At 35.9% G+C, this 25,206-nt stretch overlaps 2 protein-coding genes and 1 long non-coding RNA gene across 3 annotated transcripts; all 3 read right to left on the bottom strand.

Annotated features, from left to right (window-relative positions):
• Positions 1 to 2,266: 2,266 nt before the first annotated feature.
• On the bottom strand, positions 2,267 to 8,928 carry LOC133853784 (trehalase-like). Its single transcript, XM_062289810.1, has 11 exons — positions 8,183 to 8,928; positions 7,554 to 7,673; positions 6,697 to 6,812; positions 6,454 to 6,554; positions 6,239 to 6,348; positions 5,129 to 5,201; positions 4,880 to 5,044; positions 4,707 to 4,794; positions 3,228 to 3,333; positions 2,831 to 3,044; positions 2,267 to 2,540 (listed from the first exon to the last, which is right to left on the bottom strand). The coding sequence occupies exons 1-11, from the start codon at positions 8,791 to 8,793 to the stop codon at positions 2,457 to 2,459; spliced, it is 1,788 nt and encodes a 595-aa protein (XP_062145794.1). The 5' UTR covers positions 8,794 to 8,928; the 3' UTR covers positions 2,267 to 2,456.
• Positions 8,929 to 11,316: 2,388 nt separating this feature from the next.
• LOC133853785 (trehalase-like) lies at positions 11,317 to 20,269 on the bottom strand. The gene is made up of 11 exons (XM_062289811.1): positions 19,526 to 20,269; positions 18,917 to 19,036; positions 14,835 to 14,950; positions 14,596 to 14,696; positions 14,382 to 14,491; positions 13,644 to 13,716; positions 13,395 to 13,559; positions 13,222 to 13,309; positions 12,016 to 12,115; positions 11,704 to 11,917; positions 11,317 to 11,559 (listed from the first exon to the last, which is right to left on the bottom strand). Exons 1-11 carry the CDS (start codon positions 20,134 to 20,136, stop codon positions 11,476 to 11,478), a joined length of 1,782 nt encoding a protein of 593 aa, XP_062145795.1. The 5' UTR covers positions 20,137 to 20,269; the 3' UTR covers positions 11,317 to 11,475.
• A 1,230-nt stretch (positions 20,270 to 21,499) lies between these two features.
• Positions 21,500 to 24,001, bottom strand: LOC133853791 (uncharacterized). Its single transcript, XR_009896740.1, has 2 exons — positions 23,766 to 24,001; positions 21,500 to 22,626 (listed from the first exon to the last, which is right to left on the bottom strand). It is a non-coding gene; the product is annotated as an uncharacterized LOC133853791 (long non-coding RNA).
• Positions 24,002 to 25,206: the final 1,205 nt, after the last annotated feature.

Genomic DNA, 25,206 nt, shown 5'->3' on the forward strand with positions numbered 1-25,206 from the left:
TTTTAAAGTCTAGTGGAAGTGTAACTATAGGAAGATGATGAAGAGCATTACTCTAATTTGGATTAGTAGTCTAGTCAAAGTGTAACTATAGTTGATTTGTAGTCTAGGCAAAGTGTAACTATAATTGATTTGGAGTGCTTCTGGAATTTCTCTGTGAGTCCTGTAAAATACAGCCAAATAAAGGAAACAATTTGCAAAATAAAGCAACATAAACCAACATGCCACCGATACAAATTAGAATTAATATTCCATATTAATTAGGTTTATATTTCTTATAGAATTTACTTTTGATTGTAATCAATTGTAATTCGTTTTGATTTGATTAATAGACTTACTTTATCTTCACATACTCCAATTTATAGAAATCTTTTGTAATGTACTAGCAAAATATAATTAACCTATTCGCCTTCTTTCCTAAAGTTTATAAATATTCACTGTAAGACTAGTATTGTTTTGTTGATTTAGAAAAGAGATGTATAATATCGTTTCCTAGTTCATCTTTATAGGGTTAAAGATCCATTCAGGTTTACGATTTAAAAATAATGATTTTTGAAAATGCGATTTTTAAATAACGCAGTTAAGCATATATTTGGTAAAACTCTTCTTTTTTCTTTTTTTTTCCTTTTACATTTTCCAATCACAATTATTTTAAAAAGCACGCCCAAGCGATATATTTTTTGTGATTTAATTTAAAATCACACTTTTAATCTTTGAAATTGCAGTACCAATTGCCAAACGCACTCTAAAAGCAGCAAATTGCATTAGGGCATTAATGTCATGGACTGGGGTTGGTACTGAATAAACGAAAAACATGTACCCATTCATCTTGAAAACAGTAAAACATAAGGTGAGCAACTCTTAGTTTAGGGGCTTGTTTATATGACAGAATTTTGTAGGGTAAAGTTGAGTTTTTGAAGGCAAAGTTGATGTGGGAAGATTTGTAGAACGTTTTCGAAATGATGTGGTTTTTATGGGAATGAGGAACCGAGGATGTGAAGTTGAATTGGTGAAACTGGAGCAACAAAGTAGGTAGAATTGAGATCTCAAAAATAAAGTCATACACCTATCTTTTAGAACAGAAATGAAGCTCATATATGGGTTGAAGCTCATAGGCAGCTCATTCGTAGTAGGGTGGTAATTCGTGTTTGCGCGTTGGGTCGGATTGTGTCGAAGTATGGGGGTACAAGACTATATAGGTCAATCATAACCCGATCCATTTAATTAAAATAGTCAGATCACTCAACCTTAACCTGCTAATTTTGTCGAAAATTAGCGCATATGTCAAAAATTGACAGTCCTAATTTGCAATACGAGAACTACCACATTTTCACGTTAAGAGGGGCCTATCATCGATCTGGTGCCTCTCTAATAATAAAGATAGTACAATCTGACTAACCTTTCACTAGTGATAAAAATTAGGTAGATATGAATTGTTTGTTAATATTTTTGTTTTGAGAACAAAAATTTAGAGTTTCAACATACATAAACTAGTATCCAACCATTTTCCATACCAATTAATTTAAAGAGTCTCTCAGCTACTTTTAAAAAAATTAAATAATTAATTTATTTTTTATTTTTTATTTTTTTTTAAAAAAAAGAGGAAATGAATGCTCTAAGCAAAAACTTTTTGAGTGTATGAAGTAGGATCACAAATCCAAGAACTGAATTTAAAGCAACCAAGGATATAACTTGATATGTTTTTTACCATTAGAGTTTTATCCAGAATTGAATGCTCCTTGCATAAGGATGAAAAACAGAGCAAAAGAGAAAATTTCAAAATCTAGCTGCATTTCAGTTCATTCTAAATCAAAGAAGATGTTCCTCATCTTGAACTTTAGATTATTTACAACATTGATCAAAATTTTAAAAACTCCACCTACAAATGAAAGCGGATATGGTTGTGGATTAGGCTGCAACAGTTAATTTTTGGGGCCTATGGAAACTTTTTAAGGGGAAAGTTGTTGAGCTAATGAGATAAGGAAGTTGACTATTTGGTTTTGAGTAATGCTAGACGTACAACCCTTTTACAACTCTCTCATTTCATTTGGTAAATTTTTTCGAGTGCCTTACGTGACAATGCCAAGTCGCATTGTCTCGTTCGAACAAAAGGGGAGAGTTGTAAAAGGGTTATAGGTCTAGCATTACTCTATGGTTTTGGAAATTGAGATATGGAAAAGGTAGGATGCCCTTTATTTGAATAAATTGGAAGTCATGAATTTTGAATTTTTCCACTGGTAGTGGGTGGAATATGGAATTCATGAATAAGTTTTGAGAATTTTGATTCAGTCTCCTCATTAGCATATATGTCTTGAATTCAAGATTATGAAATAAAATCACTGTAATTCATTGCCATGCTTTTATTTACTGGCTAGCTTCCTGCAAGGAAAAGCCTTGTTATTAAAAATGTGCTAGTGAGGCAAATAGCAATATGTCTATGCTTGCAAACTCCGAGATCACTAGCAATGTATTGTTCGGTCTTGAGGCCATCCAAACTCCTCCAGAAAAGCCAAAACAACTCCATTTGACCAGCCAAAACCAGTCTGCAATGCAACAGATAGACCATTTCTTATGTAACATGAACGTTCATAATAGCAAGCAATCCGTGTCAATCAAACATGAATATTACTATTTTGTAGGCTGTTGTATGATTGTCATACAACTTGATAATGTAATAGTGAAAATCAGTCATTGGATCAACACTTTATAAAAAATTTATATATTAAGGGTTGATTTTCATTGCCACATTATCTCAATTGTATGACAGTCATATAACATTCTACTAAATAGCATTACTCGTCAAACATTCTTTCCAAAAAAGTTTAACGAATACCTGGGGTACGTATTCTCCACCACCTCCAAATTCTCCACACTTGGTCACATCATGTTTTTCATGCATTGTGCCTGTTTTCTTATAGGCAGCATAGTTGGTTCTGATCCACCTCACAGCAATGTCTTCGGCCAATGACCTTGCTTCTTTTGATCCAGATCTAGCTAGACCTTCAACTATCATGTGTTGAAGTGGGGCCCAACCATTTGGAAAGTCCCTATTGTACAAGTTGAATAAGGTCATGGGCTACTAAATTAAAGACAAAAAGGTATTGTAATATGCAAATGTTTCCTCCTCCCCTTTAGACAAACCTCCCCCCCCTTTCGCTCTTTGATTTGCAATGAATCTAAATCTTTTCCCACATAAAGATCCAGCGACGATGAATTAAACCAGTACTAACCATTGTTGTCCTGAGTTTTTCAAAGAAGTTGCAATCCCAAAAGCACCAAGCAGGCCAGAACTTTGGAAGCCTCTCAAGACTTTCTCCACCAGAGAAGGATCTTCATCTATGTAAACCACACAAGCATTCTTAGTATTCATCAATGTGCAACAAAAAATGGTACAAGTAAATGTCGCAAAAGTAATGTGCATTCAAAGTTTGAAATGAAGCAATATATTTCATTTATTTATATCCAGGAAATACACTCGATGAACACTTCATAATAATTCTCAGCAAGGGGATAAAATTATTCTTTCATGGTGCCCTGTGTTAAATCACCACTTATTTCAAAAGCTTAAGTTTATAGGTTGGGTAAATTTAATTATTTAATTAATACTTTAACACTCCCTCTCGCGTGTGGGTTCAAACTCTCTTTTTAATAGATAGGGTCCAACATGTGAAATATTTGATTGAAATGGGAGATAAATGACTGAGATAAGGGTCGAATTCAAGATCTCTGCTCTAATATCATATTAAATTATCACTTATTCCAAAAACTTAAGCTTATAGGAAGGGATAATTTAATTATTTTATTAATACTTTAACACTTCCCCTCACTTTGGGCTCAAACCTTGTCTATCTCAGCAGTTCAAACCAACATAACCTCATTCCCAGGAAGTATTATTTCTACAGGAATTGTGGAAAGAGTGCACCTGCTTCCTGTCATTGATTGCAGTTACATCTGTACCCTTACTTGGGGATCAATGCTAGTAACCTATTAAACAAGTCAACACAAAATGGGATAGGCTCTGGAATTTCTAACAAAAAACAATGTTGTCCTTCACATTATCATCTGTCAGTTATGTATATGGTTCAGAAAAACCAAGCTCATGAACAGCTCCAGCTATGCACATTCACTAGCCTAAGCAATCTGACCTGAGTTAAAAGTTCTAATTTTAGCTATCAGAGGAGCAAGAGACAACTCAGTTGTGACTAAAATATGGTGAACCAAAGAGGTCTGTGCCATTCAGCTAATAACAGAACAATCCATGCTTATAAATTCACATACCAATATTAACTTAGAGCAAAATACATTGTCCACATCCATGGTTTGCTCAAGTCACTGATTGAGGCCACAGAAGTAAGAGGTCAGAACTATGACTTGAAATCTAAATGATTTGTAAAGCGCTTATGTTTGGTTGGACTCTATCTCACTTTCAAATAAAACCTTCTTCAACTTATCAAGAGTTCTAGACTTATCAATGGGCTCATATTTATTTAGACCAAGATACGAACAAACTTAGCTCCAAAAAGAAGATTCAGTTTATCAACATGAGCCCCATTTGGACTGGGACAGCTGAGCTTGTATGGAGCTCAAGCTTGCATCATAAAGTTCAACCTGGTCCCCAACCCAAGCCTGATTAGCCATGCTTGAACAGCCAATCATACCATTTAGCACATTTGTAAACCCATTCCTGTTGGGCATTAAGAGTAACAAACCTGAGTAGAATGACTCAACCCACAAAGGAACAAAGTTTGAAGCAAATACATTCTGATTCTGGTTGCAAACTTCCCAAGTTTGAGGTTCCTAAAAGTATCAAAACGAAGAATCAGGAGAAGTGCTGAAGAATTAGTAACTTCAGACATCACAAACTTTAGTATCGAGACTCTACCTCACATGTACTATCATTGAACCAGTAATCAAGCCATTGTCCCATCTTTGCATTCCAGAAAACAGATTTTATTGCCTTCCGTCTGGCTCGAGAAGCGTTCAAGAAGCTCTCTGCAGTACTATAATCTCCAGCAACTTTTGCCAAGTGGGCAATGTCTAGTTCCATCTGAATCAAGAAGTACCACAACTCTAGTAATGTTAACAGGTAACTAATTTCAAGGATTCTATTTAAAAGTGTTCTGAGGAATACCTTGAGTATATATGCATTTAAATCAACAGGTAAAACAGATGTCGTAGCCATTGTTGTGAAATCCAAGGGATTCCTGTGAGAAGAAAGCTAAACCCTCACTACTTCATTAAACAATTTGTAAATATCCAAAAACCCAAATTTGAGAACCTATAACCATATTTCGAAATTTGGGCAGTGAGACCTAATAGTTCTGATATTTCAATCACATAAGACTTGGAAAGACCATGCTTATAAACACAAATTAGCACACACCCATAAACCCTTTTTTTTTTAATCCATTGCTTTCAGAACCTCCCAAATAGACTAACTAATTTGATGTGAGGTGTTACGGGTCTAATGGAGTGCAAAGGGATGAGGACTCTTTCCATAGTCCTCAGAATAAACAAGCAGCAAGATGTCTTCTAGTTTCATTACGTTTATGGTTTCTATTTCTAGCTACTTTCATTAGAATTCTAGTTGTAGGTTCTATTTCCTAGACTTCCAGTAGCATAAACAGAGAGGTAGCTTGTTATCTCTTTTAGTAGTAATAGTTCACTTAGTAGTAGGAGTTTTATTTGTGCCTCAATTGTTTAATTATAATAGCTGAAGTCTTGTAAGGCTATAAAAGCCTGGGGCTTGAGGAACAAAGCAATCAAAGAAGTTTATTATTCAACTCTAGTAGTTGTTTTGGAAGGTTTAGTGTTCTTCGAATTACCCTTAATTATGAATGCCTAGGATTTCTTGAATTATCCTACCAAAATCTATCATTTTTAATACTTTTTCATCCCACGTTACGTAGGCACGTAACATGAGGCAACTACTTGAAGGGTATCCCACTCTACAATAGCTTATACAATATATTAAAATAGAGAAAATTCCCCCTATTGGAAGGTCATTAGGATACCCAGAATATTAAATTTTTGGCTGCAAACTAAATTGTAATTGGCCTGAATTTCAAATGTTTGGAAGTTGCGAATTTTGCAACAAACAAATTTCATATACTTCTTCAAATTATGGACAGCACAACAATGTAAGATTTAACTTTAACTTATCAGCATTGATATGGAAAAAACTATAGTTATCTGAACAGAGGAGTCTAAGACATACTAATTCTCAAGAGGAAATTATTACCTCATCCACCTTGTGCTGAAGTCCCAGCCAGATTCAGCAGCTGAAGCCACTTCACGATAGAAATGCTGTTTTGCAGAAATACTTGAGATATTGGAAGCAGATTCCTTGTCCTGTGAGATAAGAGCCACTAAAAGATTACTCCTCCCATGCTCTCCACAATTTATACATACAACATATCTTATGCTAAGGCATTTAAGTTGGAGAGAAGGACACACAATGGTTGAAGATTCAGGCCTTGGCTTGTTCCACTTTGCATAATACCGATTTAAAGTGTGACTGCAAGAACGAACATCATGAATAGTCACCTTATGTATTCCTATTGACAGCAGAAAAGAAGAAGTTAAAAAGTTTAGGCCATGGAAAATAAAGCTAAGAAAGAAATTTAAACATAATTTCAATCCGAGCAACAAAGCAAACACAAACAAGAGAATATCTAAGTAAAATATATTTTAACGTACCTGAACTCCAGAATTGATACTCTTTGAGCAGTGCAGGGAGAGATTTTTTAACCAATTGCATATCGCCAGTCCTATTGTATATCTCATAAACCATAGAACTTAGGAGAGGAGGCTGGCTGCGAAAGAAAACCCCAAGTTTCTGGTTTAACTCCAATAGAGCAATTAGAATGCAGATGAACTTACTTAAAAGAAATTTGCATAAGTGAGATTTATACAACATAATGTCGAGAGAGAAAAATAAAAAAAAAAGAAAACTTGAGCATCAGATGATTAAGCCACAATGTATTATACACATGCTGAAAGCTTTAATGACCAATTTAAAAGAATGTATATGCATCCGCGTATCTTTCATTTCAAGACAAGTAGTAGACTATTCATTTTATTTATCATGAACAGATAGCAAAAACAGTTTAAATTTAAGATTCTGACTTTATATTAATGGCCTGCAAAAATTTATAAGGCTTACGACCTTATATCCTGCAGCATATATATGGCGTTGTAAGCTTTTAGACATCAAGTCCTCATTATTAACAATCTGACTGCACCACTATTGACCTAATAATTACTATGTAAAATGAAACTCACAGTGCATCAAGCTTGTTGCCTATTAAGAAATTGAATAACTAAGAAATAGTTTTTTTTTTCTTTTAACATATCGTACTCCAGAAGAAAAGGGAAATGATTCTTAAATCATGTAAAAGAGCACAAGCCAATGACAATCACCAACACATTTATAAAAGTCAATAAAAATGCCATATTTTCAGAAGGATGGGGATAATTAAGAATCAGCAATGTGGAATCCAGCAGCACACAAAATACAATTAAACAACAAAAACAAAAAATGAAAGAACAATTACCTTCTGTTAGTGTAATAAGCCCTTGCACCGTTAAGAACATGACCATAGTTTTCTAACAAGTGAATAAGATTAGTCACAATTCCTTTTGCAGTCTCATACATGTTACTTGCTAGCAATCCCCTGCATCAAAAATAGACATCAATCTTGATCCCATTAAGGGATGCTCCACATAGCCCATTTCCAACGCAACAATTGAAACGAAAACGAAAAAATAACCGGCTAAAGAAAAAAAGATAAAATAGTTTCTAAATTGGACTGAATCTCACTCCCCCCTCCCCAAAGAAAAAGAAAAGACAACAATTCTTGCTTCCAACTGACTATGGGACCAGCAATAGCACTTCAAGCAGCTTAATTACACATGAGCTTCAAACAAATGCATTAAACTCCTACAATTGCTATGCATTAGAATCTGACCCAGATACTATAAACCCTGTATAGGAATTCAATTGAACCTTCTTTTTTTCAAACAAGTGCAGAAACTTTTATAATTACCATGCATTAGAATCTGAATCACCAAAGTACTTTCTACATTACTTAGCAAAAACCCAAGACCCCCCACCATTAATCAAGAACATATGCAATATATGATCGAACCCAAAAGCAAAATACAAAAGTAACAGAAAACTCACCTAATTACCCAATAAGAATCCCAGTAATAGACCTCTCTAAACCGTGACCCAGGAATTATGACAGGCTTGGGCAGAGGAAGCAAAGTATGAAACTCTGGCCGCTTCACGACCTCATCAGAGACTTTCCTACTCAAATTCTTCCACAGAGCATGCACCTCCAGAGCCCAGGCTCTCACCTCCTTACTCTTCACCTTTGGCAAGAAACCCTCCGGCGCCGGCACAAAATCCACTGGCTCAGCGTGCACCATATCATCCCCTGCACCCGTAAAGTACTCCTCTACAAACCCATTTAACTCCTTAACCGATACCGACCCGTTTCCAGACTTTGGAAGCTTATCGAAAGCCTCCTGAGTCTTGGACAACTCAAACTTCAGCGACAGATCAACGTAAAGTTTTGGGTCAAATTGTGACGGTCCAAAGGTGCTGAGAGCGGTTTCTTGGACACGTTCGAGGAAGCTGACCAAAGGGGTTGTGGGAATCACAGGGCCTGTACTGTTGGAACTGCAAGATGACAAAGATTCTGCGACATTCATGGTTGTCGGTGCCAAGAAAAACGCTGCAAAAGATATCAAACATAGTTTCCGAAAGCTAAGAGCTTGAAAGCCCATCATAGTTGGAGAAGACTGAGAAGAGCGACTCTTTGGGATCAGAGTACGTGAAAATAGACATTATATACATAATTGATCAAGAGGACAAGGACAACGACAAAGTAGGAAAGCCGGTAATTTGGACTGACAATGCGTGCGTTTGCCAGATTGCTTACAGTTTAAGGACCAATGGTTCACTTTTCAAAGGAAGGCATCTTGATTATTTTTAAATTGTATGCAAGTCTTTTTAAATTCTAATAATTATTTTTAAATTATATAGTTGGCATTTTATCAAAGTAAATAAGTATTTATCAATTTTTAAATCAAAAATATATACGATAGATAATGAATTAATAAATATTTAGCTAGAAGAGCTAATAAATTTGGATATGGTTTTAGGATGAGAATCACTTGTTATTTAGACAATCTAATAACAGAAGGTCTTAACACAAAATCTTAACCATTTAATTTAAACAAAAATTCTTATAATTTGAGGAAATTTACTTTGTAAAATATATAAGGAATTTTAGAGAAGATATTCTTATCTATTAGTTATGTTTATAAGAAATCATTTAACTTATCACATAAATATCACATTAAAAAAAAATATATGTTTTTATGAGTCTTTTGTGTTTTGAGAACAAAAAAAATAAAAGATGGATAACAAAAATTTTGATTTTGATTTTACATAAAGAATTATCCTTTTAATTTTATCTTGTTATCTTATATAGAAAATGTTCTCATTATTATGTGGTTTGTGCGACAAAAACCTTTTATCACACGTCATAAGGTTACGTCATGAAGCTATTCTTTTTTTCTTCAAAGCAATGCCATGAAATTATTCCTATCGAATCGTTTAAGCATCATAAAAAGCTTCCATCATATCACATATTAAAAGACATTTTATTCTATTAAATGGTCAAACGTCAAAGTGTGGCTAGAAGCTTCCATTACACGTCATGAAAACCATTTATTCTAAGGTTTAGGTATCACAAAAAGTCTTATTTTTCTATTGGTTATTTATGAATTGACATAAAAATTTATAAATTATTAGATTTTGAAAGAAACTAAATCTTAGATTCTGAAAAAACTTATACTTTAAATTCTGAGAAAACCTAGACCTTTTAGATTTTAAAAAAACTTAGACATGTTTGAGATAAATTTTTTTGATTCTTTGTTCATTCAATAATATCGTTTAAATAGAAGGAATGCAAAATTTAGACTTTAAGTAGAACTCTTTAATGACACCTACTTGGAAATAACTCACACTCGGCTAGAAGATAAACTCCTATACGACTTAGAGTTTCACCCCTTACATACATATAAATGCACCGCAGTGCTACAACCCAACTGATTCTAACATTTAATTCTAATACCACACCGACACTAATAATAAAGATAAAACAAAATACAAGATTACAATATGTAATCAACTACATGAGTACCATATGTAATCCGACTACAACACTAACATATAATAAAATGTAAAGATAGATACTAACTTATTAGTACTCCTAATGCAACACTCATTTCACAACAAAACCCACATTATTATCATAACATCCCATTGTTTTACTTTTTTCCTGATGTGTCCGTACAATTATTGAAGATTAGAAACTAGCCGCGAGAGAGAGGGGCTCAAAAAGTCCTCAAGCACATGGAAATGATAAAAAGGAATAAAGCTTTTTGACTAATTTAACTCAACCTGCTGACAAATTCAAATACACCCACCGCACATAATCCTCCACTGACCTACACACTGGTCAACAACAATCGACAGTCTACTGAAATGTAGCCTTCAAACCATTCATATCCAGCTTAATTAGCAATGTATTGTTCGGTCTTGAGGCCATCCAAACTCCTCCAAAAAAGCTAAAACAACCCCATTTGACCAGCCAAAACCAGTCTGCAAACTCCTCCAAAAAAAGTATATGGTCTTGAGGCCATCCAAACTCCTCCAAAAAAAGCCAAAACCAGTTTGCAAATGCAACAGATAGACCATTTCTTATGTAACATGAATGTTCATAGTAGCAAGCGATCCGTATCAATCAAACATGAATATTACTATTTAGTAGACTGTTGTACGATTGTCATACAACTTGATAATGTAACAGTAAAAATCAGCCATTGGATCAGCACTTTATAAAATATGTATATATATATTAAGGATTGATTTTTACTGCCACATCATCTCAATTGTACGACAACCATATAATATGTAATCAACTACAAGACTACCATATGTAATCCAACTGCAACACTGACATATAATAAAATGTAGGAATAGATACTAACTTATTAGTACTCCTAATGCAGCATTGACTTCGCAACAAAAGTAGATACTATGACATGCTAATCCCTCACTTTATTATCATAACAACATTCCAAATATATATATATATATATATATATATATATATATATATTTTCCTGATGTGTCCATACAACTATTGAAGATGATAAGAAACAAGCCGGGAGAGGCTCAAAAAAGTCCTCAAGCAAAGGTGGAATTTAAGTGGTTTTCATTATGAGTAAAGCCCATGGAAATGATAAAAAGAGATGAAGCTTTTTGACTAATTTAACTCAACCTGCTGACAAATTCAAATACACCCACCGCACATAATCCTCCACTGACCCACACACTGGTCAACAACAATCGACGGTCAACTAAAATATAGCCTTACATACCATTCATATCCAGCTTAATTAGCAATGTATTGTTCGGTCTTGAGGCCATCCAAACTCTTCCAAAAAAGCCAAAACAACTCCATTTGACCAGCCAAAACCAGTCTGCAATGCAACATATCCAAAATGAAAAACATTTAGATCAGGAGGAAGAAAATAAACAGACCATTTCTTTTGTAACAGGAATGTTCATAGTAGCAAACAATCCATTTCGATCAAACATGCTTTCCAGAAAAGTTTAATGAATACCTGGGGTACATATTTACCTCCACCTCCAAATTCTCCACACTTTGACACATCATATTTTTCATGCATTGTGCCTGTTTTCTTATAGGCAGCATAGTTGGTTCTGATCCACCTCACAGCAATGTCTTCGGCCAATGAACTTGCTTCTTTTGATCCAGATCTAGCTAGACCTTCAACTATCATGTGTTGAAGCGGGGCCCAACCATTTGGAAAGTCCCTATTGTACAAGTTGTATAAGGTCATGGACTACTAAATGAAAGAAAAGGGTATTGTAATATGCAAACAGTGAAGATTAATTTTAAACTGGTTACTAACCATTGTTCTCCTGAATTTCTCAAAGAAGTTGCAATCCCAAAAGCACCAAGAAGGCCAGAACTTTGGAAGCTTCTCAAGACTTTCTCCATCAGAGAAGGATCTTCATATATGTAAAAAAACACAAGCATTCCTAGTATTCATCAACGTGCAACACAAAATAGTACAAGTATATGTTGCAAAAGTAATCTGCATTCAAAGTTTGAAATGAAGCTATATATTTCATTTATTTATACCCAAGAAATACATTGGGTGAACACTTCAGAATAATTCTCAGCAGGGGGTTCAAATTATCCTTCCATGATGGCTTATCTATATCAGCAACTCAGGCCAACATAACCTCATTCCCAGGAAGTATTATTACTGAAGGAATTGTGGAAAGAGTGCACCCGTTTCCTGTCCTTGATTGCAGTTACATCTGTACTATTACTTAGGGATCAATGCTAGTAACCTAATAAACAACTCAACACAAATTGGGATAGGCTTTGGAATTTCTAACAGAAAAACAATGTTGCCATTCTTATTATTATCTGTCAGTCAATTGCATATGTTTCAGAAAAACCAAGCTACTCATGAACAGCTCCAGCTTTGCACATTCACTAGCCTAAGCAATCTGACCCGAGCTAAAGTTATAATTTTAGCTATCAGAGGAGCAAGAGAGAGCTAAGCTGAACTCAGTTGTGACTAAATTATGGTGAACCAAAGAGGTCTGTGCTATTCTGCTAATAGCAGAACAACTTTAAACAACTTGCAAGAACCTGACACACTTATATAAATTCACATACCAATATTAACTTAGAGCAAAATATGATGTCCATGTTCGTGGTTTGTTAAAGTCACTAATTGAGGCCGTAGAAGTAGGAGATCAGAACCGTGACTGGAAATCTAAATGTTGTAGCGCTTTTATTTGGTGGGACATTATCTCACTTTCAAATATAACCTTCTTGAACTTTTCAGGAGTTCAAGACTTATAAATAGCCCCCTTAATTAGACCAAGATACGAGCAAACTTAGCTCCAAAAAGAAGATTCAACTTATCAACATGAGCCCATTTGGACTGGGACAACTGAGTTTGTATAGAGCTCAAGCTTGCATCATAAAAGTTCAACCAGGTCCTCAACCCAAGACTGATTAGCTATGCTTGAACAGCCAATCACACCATTTGGCCTATTTGTAAACCTAATCCTGTTGGACATTAAGAGTAACAAACCTGAGTAGAATGACTCAATCCACAAAGGAATAAAATTTGAAGCGAACACATTCTGATTCTGGTTGCAAGCTTTCCAAGTTTGAGTTCCCTAAAAGTATGAAAATGAAGAATCAGGAGAACTGCAGAAGAATTACTAACTTCAGACACCACAAACATTTGTATCGAGACTCCACCTCACATGTACTATCATTGAGCCAGTAATCAAGCCATTGTCCCATCTTTGCATTCCAGAAAACAGATTCCATTGCCTTCTGTCTGGCTTGAGAAGCTTTCAAGAAGCTCTCAGAAGTGCTATAATCTCCAGTAATTTTTGCAAAGAAGGAAATGTCTAGTTCCATCTGAACCAAAAAGTACCAGAACTCTAGTAATGTTAACGGGTTACTGATTTCAAGGATTCTATTTAAAAGTGTTATGAGACATACCTTGAGTATAAATGCATTTAAATCAACAGGTAAAACTGATGTTGTAGCCAATGTTGTGAAATCCAAGGGATTCCTGTGAGAAGAAAGCTAAACCCTTACCACTTCATTAAACAACTAGTAAATATCCAAAAGCTCAAATTTGAGAAGCTCTAAGCATATTTCAAAATTTAGGCAGCGGAATCTAATAGTTCTGATATTTCAATCACAGAAGACTTGGAAAGACCATGCTTTTCAACTGAGCTCATGAGACTTCGTTTTGCATGCTCATTAGTCCTTAGCACTTCCCTCATTCGTTTATATCAATAAAGAATTTCTGGCTAGAATTCATGCTTATGAACACAAATCAGCACTCACCCATGAACCCCTTTTTCTATATGCATTGCCTTCAGAACCTCCCAAATAGACTAACTAATTTGATGTGCAGCAACTACTTCAAGGGCATCTCACTCTATAATAGATTATACAATATATTAAAGTAGAGAAAATTTCCCCCAATTGTAAGGTCATTAGGATACCCAGAGTATTAAAGTTGGCTGCAAACTAATTTGAACTTGGCCTGAATTTTAACTGTTTGGAAGTTGTGAATTTGCAAGAAACAAAAATCATAGACTTCTTCAAATTATACATAGCACAACAATGTAAGATGGAACTCTAACTTATCGGCATTGATATGGAAAAAGCAAAAAAAAAAATAGGTATCAGTACAGATGATTAGAATTCTCAAGAGCAAATTATTACCTCATCCATCTTGTGCTAAAATCCCAGCCAGACTCAGCGGTTGAAGCCACTTCACGGAAGAATTGCTGTTTTGCAGAAATACTTGAGATATTGGAAGCAGATTCCTTGTCCTGTGAGATAAAAACCAGTTAAAGATTCACCTGTCATCTTCTCCACAATTTATACATAAAACATATCCTATGCTAAGGAATGTAAGCTTGAGAGAAGGACACACAATGATTGAAGATTCAGGTCTTGGCTTGTTCCACATTGCATAATACCTATTTAAAGTGTGACTGGATGAATGAACATCATGAATAGTCACCTTATGTATTCCTATTGACAGCAGAAAAGGAAAAAGTAAAAAAGTTAGGCCATGGAAAATAAATCTAAGAAAGAAATTTAAACATAGTTCCACTCCAAAAAACAAAGAAAAGGCAATCAAGAGACTAAGTAAAATATATCTTGTTGTACCTGAACTCCAAAAGTGATACTCTTTGAGCAGTGCAGGGAGAGATTTTTTAACCAATTGCATATCGCCAGTCCTATTGTATATCTCATAAACCATAGAACTCAGGAGGGGAGGCTGGCTGCCAAAGGTAACCCCAACTTTGTGGTTTAAATCCAATAGAGCAATTAGAAATTTAGAATGCAGATGAACTTATGTAAAAGATATTTGTTTAAGTGAGATTTATAAAACAAAATGTCAAGGGAAAAAAACAAAAAAGAAAACTTGAGAATCAGGTGATTAAGCCACAAAGTGTTATACACATGCTGAAAGCTTTATTGCCCAATTTAAAAGAATGAAAATGTATATGCATCCTCGTATCTTTCAATTCAAGACAAGTTGTAGACTATTCATTTTATATATCATGAACAGATAGCAAAAACAGTTTAAATTTAAGATTCCGACTTTATATTAATGGCCTGAAAAAATTTATAAGGGATGATTATAAAACACTTCTGAAGACACTGGGTTAACTTTTTCTTAAATCGGTTCTCTTTCTCGCAATGGTGAGTTCGTCGGGTTGGTGGTCAGTTGAGTCAAAGGAGTTTGCTTTGTCGGTGGTGGGTGGTTTCACAAGCATTAGGATCCATGAAAAACGCAAAGGAGTGACGAGGTCCATTCTTATAGGCAAAGATGAGGCTACTTGGTTGCTTAAGTCTTTTCATGATCTGGTTACGGTTCATAATTGTAGAGTGTTCGGGAATCAATCTGTTTCGGGCTTTCCTCGGATTCTTGCGCAGCAATGCACCAAGAGGCATGGTTACTTTTTGACCATAAAAGAATTTGAGGGTAGAAGAAGGAAAGGTTCTGTCTTGGTGCCTAAAGGGAAATTTGGTGAAGGGTGGAAGCGTTTCGGGGAGGAGCTTCGTTTAGCTTTTAACAATTTGCATGTTGGCAGTACAAGCTACTCGAAGCATTTACAAGTAAAGGAAGTGTCACAACCTAAGCCTCATTCCGAGATGAGGAGGAGCTTTGCTGAAGTTCTGAGAGCTTCTCTGCCGGAAGATAAGGCATCATATTCTGTTACGGAGAAAGATATCTAGGCCCGGGCGACATCTCCGGCGAAGGGCTGTCGTAATCAGGCGCTTTTAACGGCAAAGTTGTCTACGGCAAAACCTGCTGTGATGAAGATAGAAAAGATGGTGAAGGCTTTTCCGGTGAAGGATAATTTATAGATGACAACTCCGACGACTCTCTCTGCTTTGTCGGAAAGAGAGTCTGCTTCAAGCCTAAGGGGTAGGGTGGCGGGCTCTAGCCCCTATATGTTGCCCTCTACGTCACGCAAGTCACATTTCGGTGATTGCCTTGATCTACACAGCATCAAGAAGACGTTGGAGAAGTTGCAAGTGGAAATTGGGAATTGTCTGAAAGGTTTGCACCTGCTGGAAGATGATTTGATGGGTAGTGGCCCAAAGTTTCCCGGTCCTAACTCTTTACCCAAGACCTAGTCTAATTCCTTGGGCTCCAGACTTCCTCCACCCAAATCCATGATGCCCACAAGCCCCTCTTCGACCAGAGGTCCTTTAGAGACAGCCCAACTATGTAAAGGTAAAGCCCCTATGCAGTTTCCCATCAAGAGGCCCAAGATTATGATTAAGACTAAGGCTGGTTCGGTTCTTCGTCCTATTCCAACTCCCCATTTCTCATTGGACACCGGTGCTTCTACTTCCGCTATATAGTCGGAGTCGTTAGGTCTGGGTTCTGCCATTTCGAAGTCCGCATTTAGACCAGGCTTTTCTGGCCGGGTTTATCAACGTCGGAAATTACGAAATCATCATTCTTCGGCTGTTTGGAAAGTTAAGCAGGGGCAGGCCAAACCGGATGCGGGAACAAGTCAGAGCAGGGAGAAGGACGCTGTTTCTTCGATGGTTGGGGAAGAGGACACCTCTCCGGCGTCAAAGGAGGTGTTGTGTAGTGGGGAAGGAGAGCTGAAAGTCTTGTAGTTAGCCAATAGACAGTCGGAGGAGTTAGCAGTCACAAATCTTGGGTTGGAATCAGATGGCTCTCGTCAGTCTAGGTTCAGCTCATATGCTTCTGTCATTGGAAAATGAGATACTAGGGCTTTGTCTGAAGATGGTGGAGGTTTATTGTTGGCTCCTCAGGCATCTAGTTCGCAGTTGTGTGCTGTATTGGGTAATTTTGGGTTTAGTGTGGATTTAGTGGATCAGAGGCATGAAGAAGGCAGTCTTGACTCTTGAGCTGGTGATTTTTCCCACAGAAGAAGGCAAAGTGGGTATTGAAACAGGAGCAATTTCAATGGGATCTCAAGTGGAGAAATGCCTCTGGGAAGGGACAAGAGACAAAATGAAGATTGGGTCTTCTTTTAAAGGCGGTGGCTGAGGAGGAAGCTAATCTAGAATGTTCTTTGAATTTGCTAGAGCATATTCCTGAAGGCCTCTTGCTTCAAGACAAGGTAAGGGATGGTAAGGGGGAGTTAGAGAGTATTGAGCCGATGGTCATTACTCCACTAGCAGTGGAAGGTGAAGACGGGCAGAGGGTGTCACCTAGATGGTGGTGGAAAGAATCAAGAGGTTTTATCCAATTATTGAGCTATCTTGTGGTCGTTTCGACGGAAAAGATGAGCCATTTGTTCTAATCAGTACTTCATAATAAGAGCTCACCTCAAAAACACTCTTTTTAGAAGGGTTCCAAACTAACCTGTCACCCTCTCCATATCGAACATAAGAGGAGTAAATCCGATCGAAGAAAGAAAGAACTATCTCTATCACCCAATCCTAGATTTGCCTCGTAAAAAGAACATTCCATTGAATAACTCCATTATGAACGACCAAGTTATCATCCACCATCGCATCTTTGTTCCTCGCAATACTAAACAGGACTGGAAAGCACTGCTTCAAAGAACTATCCCCACACCACCAATCATGCCAGAAACTAATAAGTGACCCATCCCTCACCTCAAAATGAACAAAATTGTAAAACTTCTCTCATCCCCTCCTAATGTTTCCACACACCCACTCCATAGGAACCCGATACCTCTTTCGAACACCACCCACCCTTTAGGCTCTCAAATTTTGCATCAATTACCAATCGCCATAAAGCCTCTCTCTCCCTGCCATATCTCCACAACCATTTACCCAGAAGAGCTTGATTAAACTGGATGAAGTTGTGAACTCCCAACCCACCTGAATGCAAAGGAGTACAATTCATGTTCCATTTCACTAAATGAAATTTGGCCTCATCTCCAATACCACCCCAAAGAAAAGCCTTTTGAATCTTATCAAGACGATTAGCCACCCTCACAAGAATCGGAAACAGCAACAAGAGATATGTAGGAAGATTGGGGCGCGTCAGTTGGGTATGGTCGTGATAAAGAAGCTTGACAGTTAGTTCCATTGTGTTTATTGTGGTGTATTTGGCGGGAACGAAATGCGCGGCTCTTTGAAGATATAGAGACATCAATGGTGGAGCTAAGGAAGCGTTTGCTTAATACGTTGTATATTTGGATAGCGCCCCATCATTGCTTGAATGCTTTTACTTTTGTAGACTTTTTAAATTTATTCTCTTCTCGTCCCATTTAGGGGATGTCTTGTATACTTCCTGTGTATAAAGGTTGTGCCCCTCTGCGCTTTTTTTGAATTGAGTTACAATTACCCATAAAAAAAAAAAAAAAAAAAAAATTATAAGGCTTATGGCCTTATAGCCTGCAGCATATATATGGCGTTGTAAGCTTTTAGACAACAAGTCCTCATTATTAACAATCTGACTGCACCACTATTTACCTAATAAGGGCTATGTGAAATGAAACTCAACGTGCATCAAGCTTGTTGACTATTAAGAAATTGAACGACAAAGAAATAATTTTTATTTTCGTTTAACATAACAAGGAAACTGGAAAGAAAAAAGGGAAATGATATTTATATCATGTAAAAGAGCACAAGCCAATGACAATTACCGCAATATTTAATTTAAGTCAATAAAAATGCCATATATTCAAAATGAGGAAGATAATTAAGAATCAACAATACGGAATACAATGGCACATAAAATACAATAAAACAACACAAGCAAGAAATAAAAGAAAAGTTACCTTCTGTTAGTGTAATACGCCCTTGCACCATTAAGAACATGACCATATTGTTCTATGAAGTGAATAAGATTAGTCACAATTCCTTTTGCAGTCTCATACATCTTACTTGCTAGCAAGCCCCTGCACCAAAAATAGACATCAATCTTGATCCCATTAAGGAATGCTCCACATAGCCCCTTTCTCACCCAACAATGGAATCGAAAACGGAAAATAAATAAATCACTAGCTAAGAAACAAGTCCCCCTAGGAAGAAAATGAACAGAAAACAACTCTTGCTCCCTACTGACTATGGGTCCAGCATTAGCATTCATGCTGCTTAATTACACAGGAGCTTCAAACAAATGCATTAAACTCCTACAGTTGCTATGTATTAGAATCTGGATCACCAAGTTCTATTAACCCTTTATAGGAATTTAATTAAACCATTTTTTTTTCAAACCAGTGCAGAAATTTTTATAATCACCATGCATAATGCATTAGAATCTGAATCACCAAGTACTCTCTACCTTACATAGCAAAAACACTCAAGATCCCCACCATTAATCGAGAACATTTACAATATATGATCAAACCCAAACGCAAAACACAAAAAGTTAACAGAAAACTCACCTAATTACCCAATAAGAATCCCAGTAATAGACCTCTCTAAACCGTGACCCAGGAATTATAACAGGCTTGGGCAGAGGAAGCAAAGTAGAAAACTCTGGCCGCTTCACGACCTCATCAGATACCTTCCTACTCAAATTCTTCCACAAAGCATGCACCTCCAGAGCCCAGGCTCTCACCTCCTTACTCTTCACATTTGGCAAGAACCCCTCCGGCTCCGGTACAAAATCCACTGGCTCAGCCTGCACCATATCATCCCCTGCGCCCTCAAAGTACTCCTCTATAAACCCATTTAACTCCTTAACCGATACCGACCCGTTTCCAGACTTTGGAAGCTTATCAAAAGCCTCCTGAGTCTTGGACAACTCGAACTTCAGTGAGAGATCAACGTAACGTTTTGGGTCAAATTGTGACGCTCCAAAGGTGCGGAGAGCGGTTTCTTGGACACGTTCGAGGAAGCTGACCAAAGGGATTGTGGGAATCACAGGGCCTGTAGTGTTGGAACTGCAAGATGACAAAGATTCTGCGATATTCATGGCTATCTGTACTAAGAAAAACGCTGCTAAGGATATCAAACAGAGTTTATAAAAACTACGAGCTTGAAAGCCAAACATGGCAATTGGCAGGAGGAGATCGAATCTTTGGAATCAGAGTACGCGGAATGTGGAATGGAAACAGGGGGAGACATGTTTGATGATGGCAATTGCCACTATTTGTGTCTAAGTGGGCTCCCTCTCAAGCCAAGTAGGAGTCTGGGAAGACTACGATCATCTTTTTCTTTTTCTTTTTTCTTTTTTAAGTTTACTAGCCTTACCAAAATTTAATTGTGATTCACCTCAAATTTAATGATAATTTTAAAAATTACATCAATTTTAAGGAAAAAAAAAGAATAAAAATATAGCCTCTAAAATTACTCTTAGCTAAAGAGAGTATCGAACAATGCTAAAAGTTTATTTTGTGTTCTCCTAAAAATAATGTGACTTTTAAAGTTATTATTAGGCTTATGATTGATCACTATTAAATTTTAATCGAGTAATAATCTTAAAACCACATCTTTTCTAGACATTTTTCAACATTTTTAAATCGTTTTGACAGGTTTGTAACAGCTCTTTTTGCTACTATTGCTAGGAGGATTTATGAGAAGAAATGCTATGATTTTTGAAAGTGTCTTTGAACATCCAAACAAGACTTATGCATATGTAGTCAGATTGATGGATGATTTCAAGAGATGTCTCAAGGGCGAAGAGTTATCCATGTCTAAGCAGCCTGATGTTCCAGTTATTTCTTGTTAAGCAGGAAGTTTTGCACTTCAGTTCCTACTCTTTTGTTCATGTGGCGAGAGTCTCTAACGAATCAGCTCTTGTCTTTGCTAAAACAACAGTTGTTTCTTTTTGTGATGATACTTGGTTTGATCAAATTCCTTTTTGTATTTTTGAATTGTTACTATGGAACAGAGAGTTCCTGGATCCTAAAAATCCATTGTAATTTTTGGGATCAATCCTTTTAATGAAGATTTTCAAAGCATTGTTCCAAAAAAAAGAAAAATCATATCATTTTCAGAGATACACAAGAAAAATTTCTAAAATTACTCATGTCAAACCACCTTCTTCTTTCTTCTTCCTTTTTTTTTTTTTTTTTTTCTATTTTTTTCTTTATAGATTTTATTTTAAAAGACATTATTGGCACTAACTCGTGTCACCGACAAAAATAAATAAATATATATATATATATTCTACCGCCCCTTTGGCCAAAAATGATTTAGTTAAACCAATCATAAGGCAGTCACCCCTCCGAGTCATAAAGGTCGTTCAATCACCTTTAATAGCAAAAAAATAAAAAACAAACTGAGAGTGATTTTTAAATTTTTATTATTTTTTATATTTATATTTTTTATTGTAAAACACACATCATAACATGATTAATGGTGACATGGCATTTGACAGTTTCTTCACAAAAAAAAAAAAAAAATAGCAGAAGTTGAATGCATTAACCCTTTTTTTTTCTTGCCACAGTGAGCTGCCAGCAAACTTTTATACTCCAATAAACTTATTGGAAATCGGTGTAACCACGTAACTAATTTTACATTTTTCCCTAAATTAAATTAACTCGACCTGCTGACAAATTCAAACACACCCACAGCACATACTCCATTGACAATGGAAAAGTTCACTCTAATGCAGCCCTCAGTAGTCAGTACCAAGATACATACCAGTCCCACCACATCCAGATTCACCACACTTCTCCACATCGTCTTTTTGGTGCAGTTTTCCTCTCTCTTTTTTTCGTGTAGGTTTAGTTGGTTCTGATCCACATCACATCATTGTGTTTGGGCATTGACCCTGCTTCTATTAATCCAGATTTTCTTCCCCTTCACAACATGAAAGAATGCTTGCAAGATATAGCTATAACCAAAAGCACACTTCCATTACTGTGGTTGATACATAGGCTGTCTATCCAGGGATGGAAGGACAGGAGCCTCTGGTTTTTTTGGCGTTGTCAAAAAGATTTGAACAATGGTAGTAAAAGTCCTCTATTCAATTCTTTTCCTTCGTGTTGCCGGATATCTCGGTCGTACACATCTTCTGGGTGGTAGAGTCGTGGAAACACATTTTTCTTCCATATTTTGGACCTTAACTCCGTGGAACAATACTACTGCTGAAACCTGTAATAAAGCACAGGCTAATACAAGCCGACAGGAAGAAGCAAGGCTTAGATCTGACCATACAATAGTAGCAAAAAATATTCTAGAGATAAATCTGCATTTGTCAATTCCTACATTGCTGAGAATGAATGAAGTGCAACTGCTACTAACCAACTTGACAAACCAAATGCCAATGAGAACTACTCAAGGCGCAATATCTTCAACAAGACATTCCAAAGGGATTAATAAGTAGGTGGTTCACACCATATTAGATGGTACAAAGCCCTCTTGATCAAAGAGGAAGGCAATTAAGAAGTAAAATTTCAGAAAATACTATATTTGATCTTAGTGAGCTAATGAGCTACCTGTCATGGAGGACAGTGAAGAGGATGTCTGAGGAAACTAGTTATGCATAGATAGTTGAATTGTTGGATTTTGCTGCTTATACAAACTCAATCATAAGCTGCTGAAGTGAACATGTTAGATAGTTACTCATAACTTATATAATCAGTTTGAATGACCCTTTTTCCCCCTCTCAAAAATAGATAAAGAAGGAAACTTACTATTATGCTAGAAAAATAGCACGATTAGAACTAACTGAATAATTAGAAAAGATGCTTAATGATGAACTAATGGAATCCATTATTATGAGTTCCTAGAAGTAGCATCGAAAGCAACTAAATTGGAAATGGTAGATGCACAACCGGCCACAATGGTCACAATAAGCAGTTCATTAAGTATTTTGCAACCATCAGTCCTAGTTTTCCCTCATAAATGGAGGTATTAGCAGACTCAAATTCACTCCCAGGATTATCATTGCTGTATTAGTAGTACAAGAAAGCATGGAATGATTATATATATATTTGAACCAAGATGGCATATCCCCCAAGAAAATTGACTACGAAAAGAAAATTTTCAAATCCACTTTATGAGGGTCATATACATATCAACAACCATGTGTTATGCCTGTTTATGTCATGAAGAATGTTCAAGTGGGTTATTCCTAAAACAAGATATCTGCGATTCCAACAACTAAAACAAGAAATCTTGAACAACTACTCTTACTGCCCATCACCACCAACAGCCAAAACACTATTTAAAAAATTGATGCCACACTATGCATTGAAGAGTGCAGTTCAAATCTTCAAGTGGGTTACTCTAAATAGTTCTAGGCACTTGGAAAATTACCCAAGCAATCTTCAACAATTAAAGTTTTAGCATTCCTACAACTAAAATATGAAATCTTGAACCCTTGCTCTTACTGCCCAATGCCCATCACCACCAACAATAAAAAAACTACCTAAAATTGAAAAAAAAAATTGAAACTTTCCGACAACCATATCCATATCCCTCATTATAATCAAAAAAACCATAAAACAATTTTAGCGTCACAGTATCACAGTTATGGGTTTTTAAAGCTCCTCAGTTGTCCCTTCAGTTCCACATGCAAAGCTTTACTGTGATAAAGCTTCAGAAATTGGAACGATATAAGCATCTGATAAATTCATCAACAGAGCCATCTCTCATGGTACCATCACTATGAAAAGAAAAGAAAAAAATACCAAGGAAAAAAAAATCACCGAGAGGAAATTAAAGACAAACCCTTACTCCCATGCGGCGGTTCAGGAAACCCAAGAACCATGAAAGCTATTTTTCTGGTCCTTCCTCTAGAAAAAGGTAAAAATACTCGTGCTTTTATAGCCAGGGTTTCTCGAGGACGGATATTCTAATAGGTTTTGTAGGTAAGTTTGAACCGGAATCCTGCCCGAATTCTAGGACTTGGGGCAGCTCCGCTGCCTCCGCTTACGGCATTTATCGGTGTCCCACTCCCATTCTATTCACATAGAGTAACGATTCACTATCATTTAAATATATAACTTTTTACTACATTGTCTATGTGGCAAGGTAGTCCCTTACCTTAATTTATTTTTAAAAAAATAAAAAAAACTCAAAAAGTATTGGGGGACCACCTTGCCACATAGGTAAGGTGGTAAAAAGTTGTATATTTGGGTGGCATTGAATCATTATTCATTCACATATCACTCTTGTCTACCTGGATCAATATTATAAAAAGAGTAATGATTGAACACTACCTAAAGACACAACTTTTCACTACTTTGCTTATGTGACAAGGTGGTCCCCACTACTTTTTGAGTTTTTTTATTTTTTAAAAATAAATTAAGGTAGGAGATCACCTTGTCACATAGGCAAGGTGATGAAAAGTTATATCTTTGAGTGGTGTTCAATCATTACTCTTATAAAAAATATTAAAGAGAGTATTAGGACTCTAATTTTTTAACAACATTGTTAATTTACGTAAACAAAAGTAAGATAGCGTAAGACCCCAAACATTTCTCTTTTGTTGAATAAAATCTTTTGTTTGGTGAAAAAATTAAATATTGGAGAAAAAAATAAAGAAATGCTTAAAAAAGAATATTTAAATAGAATAATAAAAGTGGATTCTTAGTTTTTTGAGTCGGATATGGGTACTTTGGAAAAGTTGGTATCTAAAATAAGGAAATGTAATTTTTTTTAACTAAAATAGAGAGTAAATTTAGGGAGCCGAATGATAATTCTCGGGATGTTTCTCTTACTTTTTGCCCAATTTTTTAAAATTTAGACAAAAATAATTTAGGAAATTTCATTTTGATAAACTTAGGCTTAATCTTAAATTTGACTGAATGACAATTAAGTTTATGGTCAGTGTTTTGAAATTATTTTTTGTATCTTACATCTATTTCAAACCTATGCTTTAGTACGTAACTTTTTATTCCCAATTTTAATAATTATTTTTAAAATAATTACTAGAGATTTTATCCTATTGATGCAGGGTTAGTAAAGTTGATAAATAATTTGATCAAATCTCAAACTATTTAATTTGAAAACGATAGTTGATACAAAAATATATACATGGTAAAATACCTTAAAAATATTGGATGACATTAAAATAAAAAAAATAAAAAATAAAAAAAAAAGCCCCGGGGTGGGGGGGTATAGGGCCATCAATGAAACAATCTCTCAAAACCTTTGTCATAGATTTTGC

Source organism: Alnus glutinosa, chromosome 13 (genome assembly GCF_958979055.1).
Source record: "Alnus glutinosa chromosome 13, dhAlnGlut1.1, whole genome shotgun sequence".
Taxonomy (NCBI): Eukaryota; Viridiplantae; Streptophyta; class Magnoliopsida; order Fagales; family Betulaceae; genus Alnus; species Alnus glutinosa.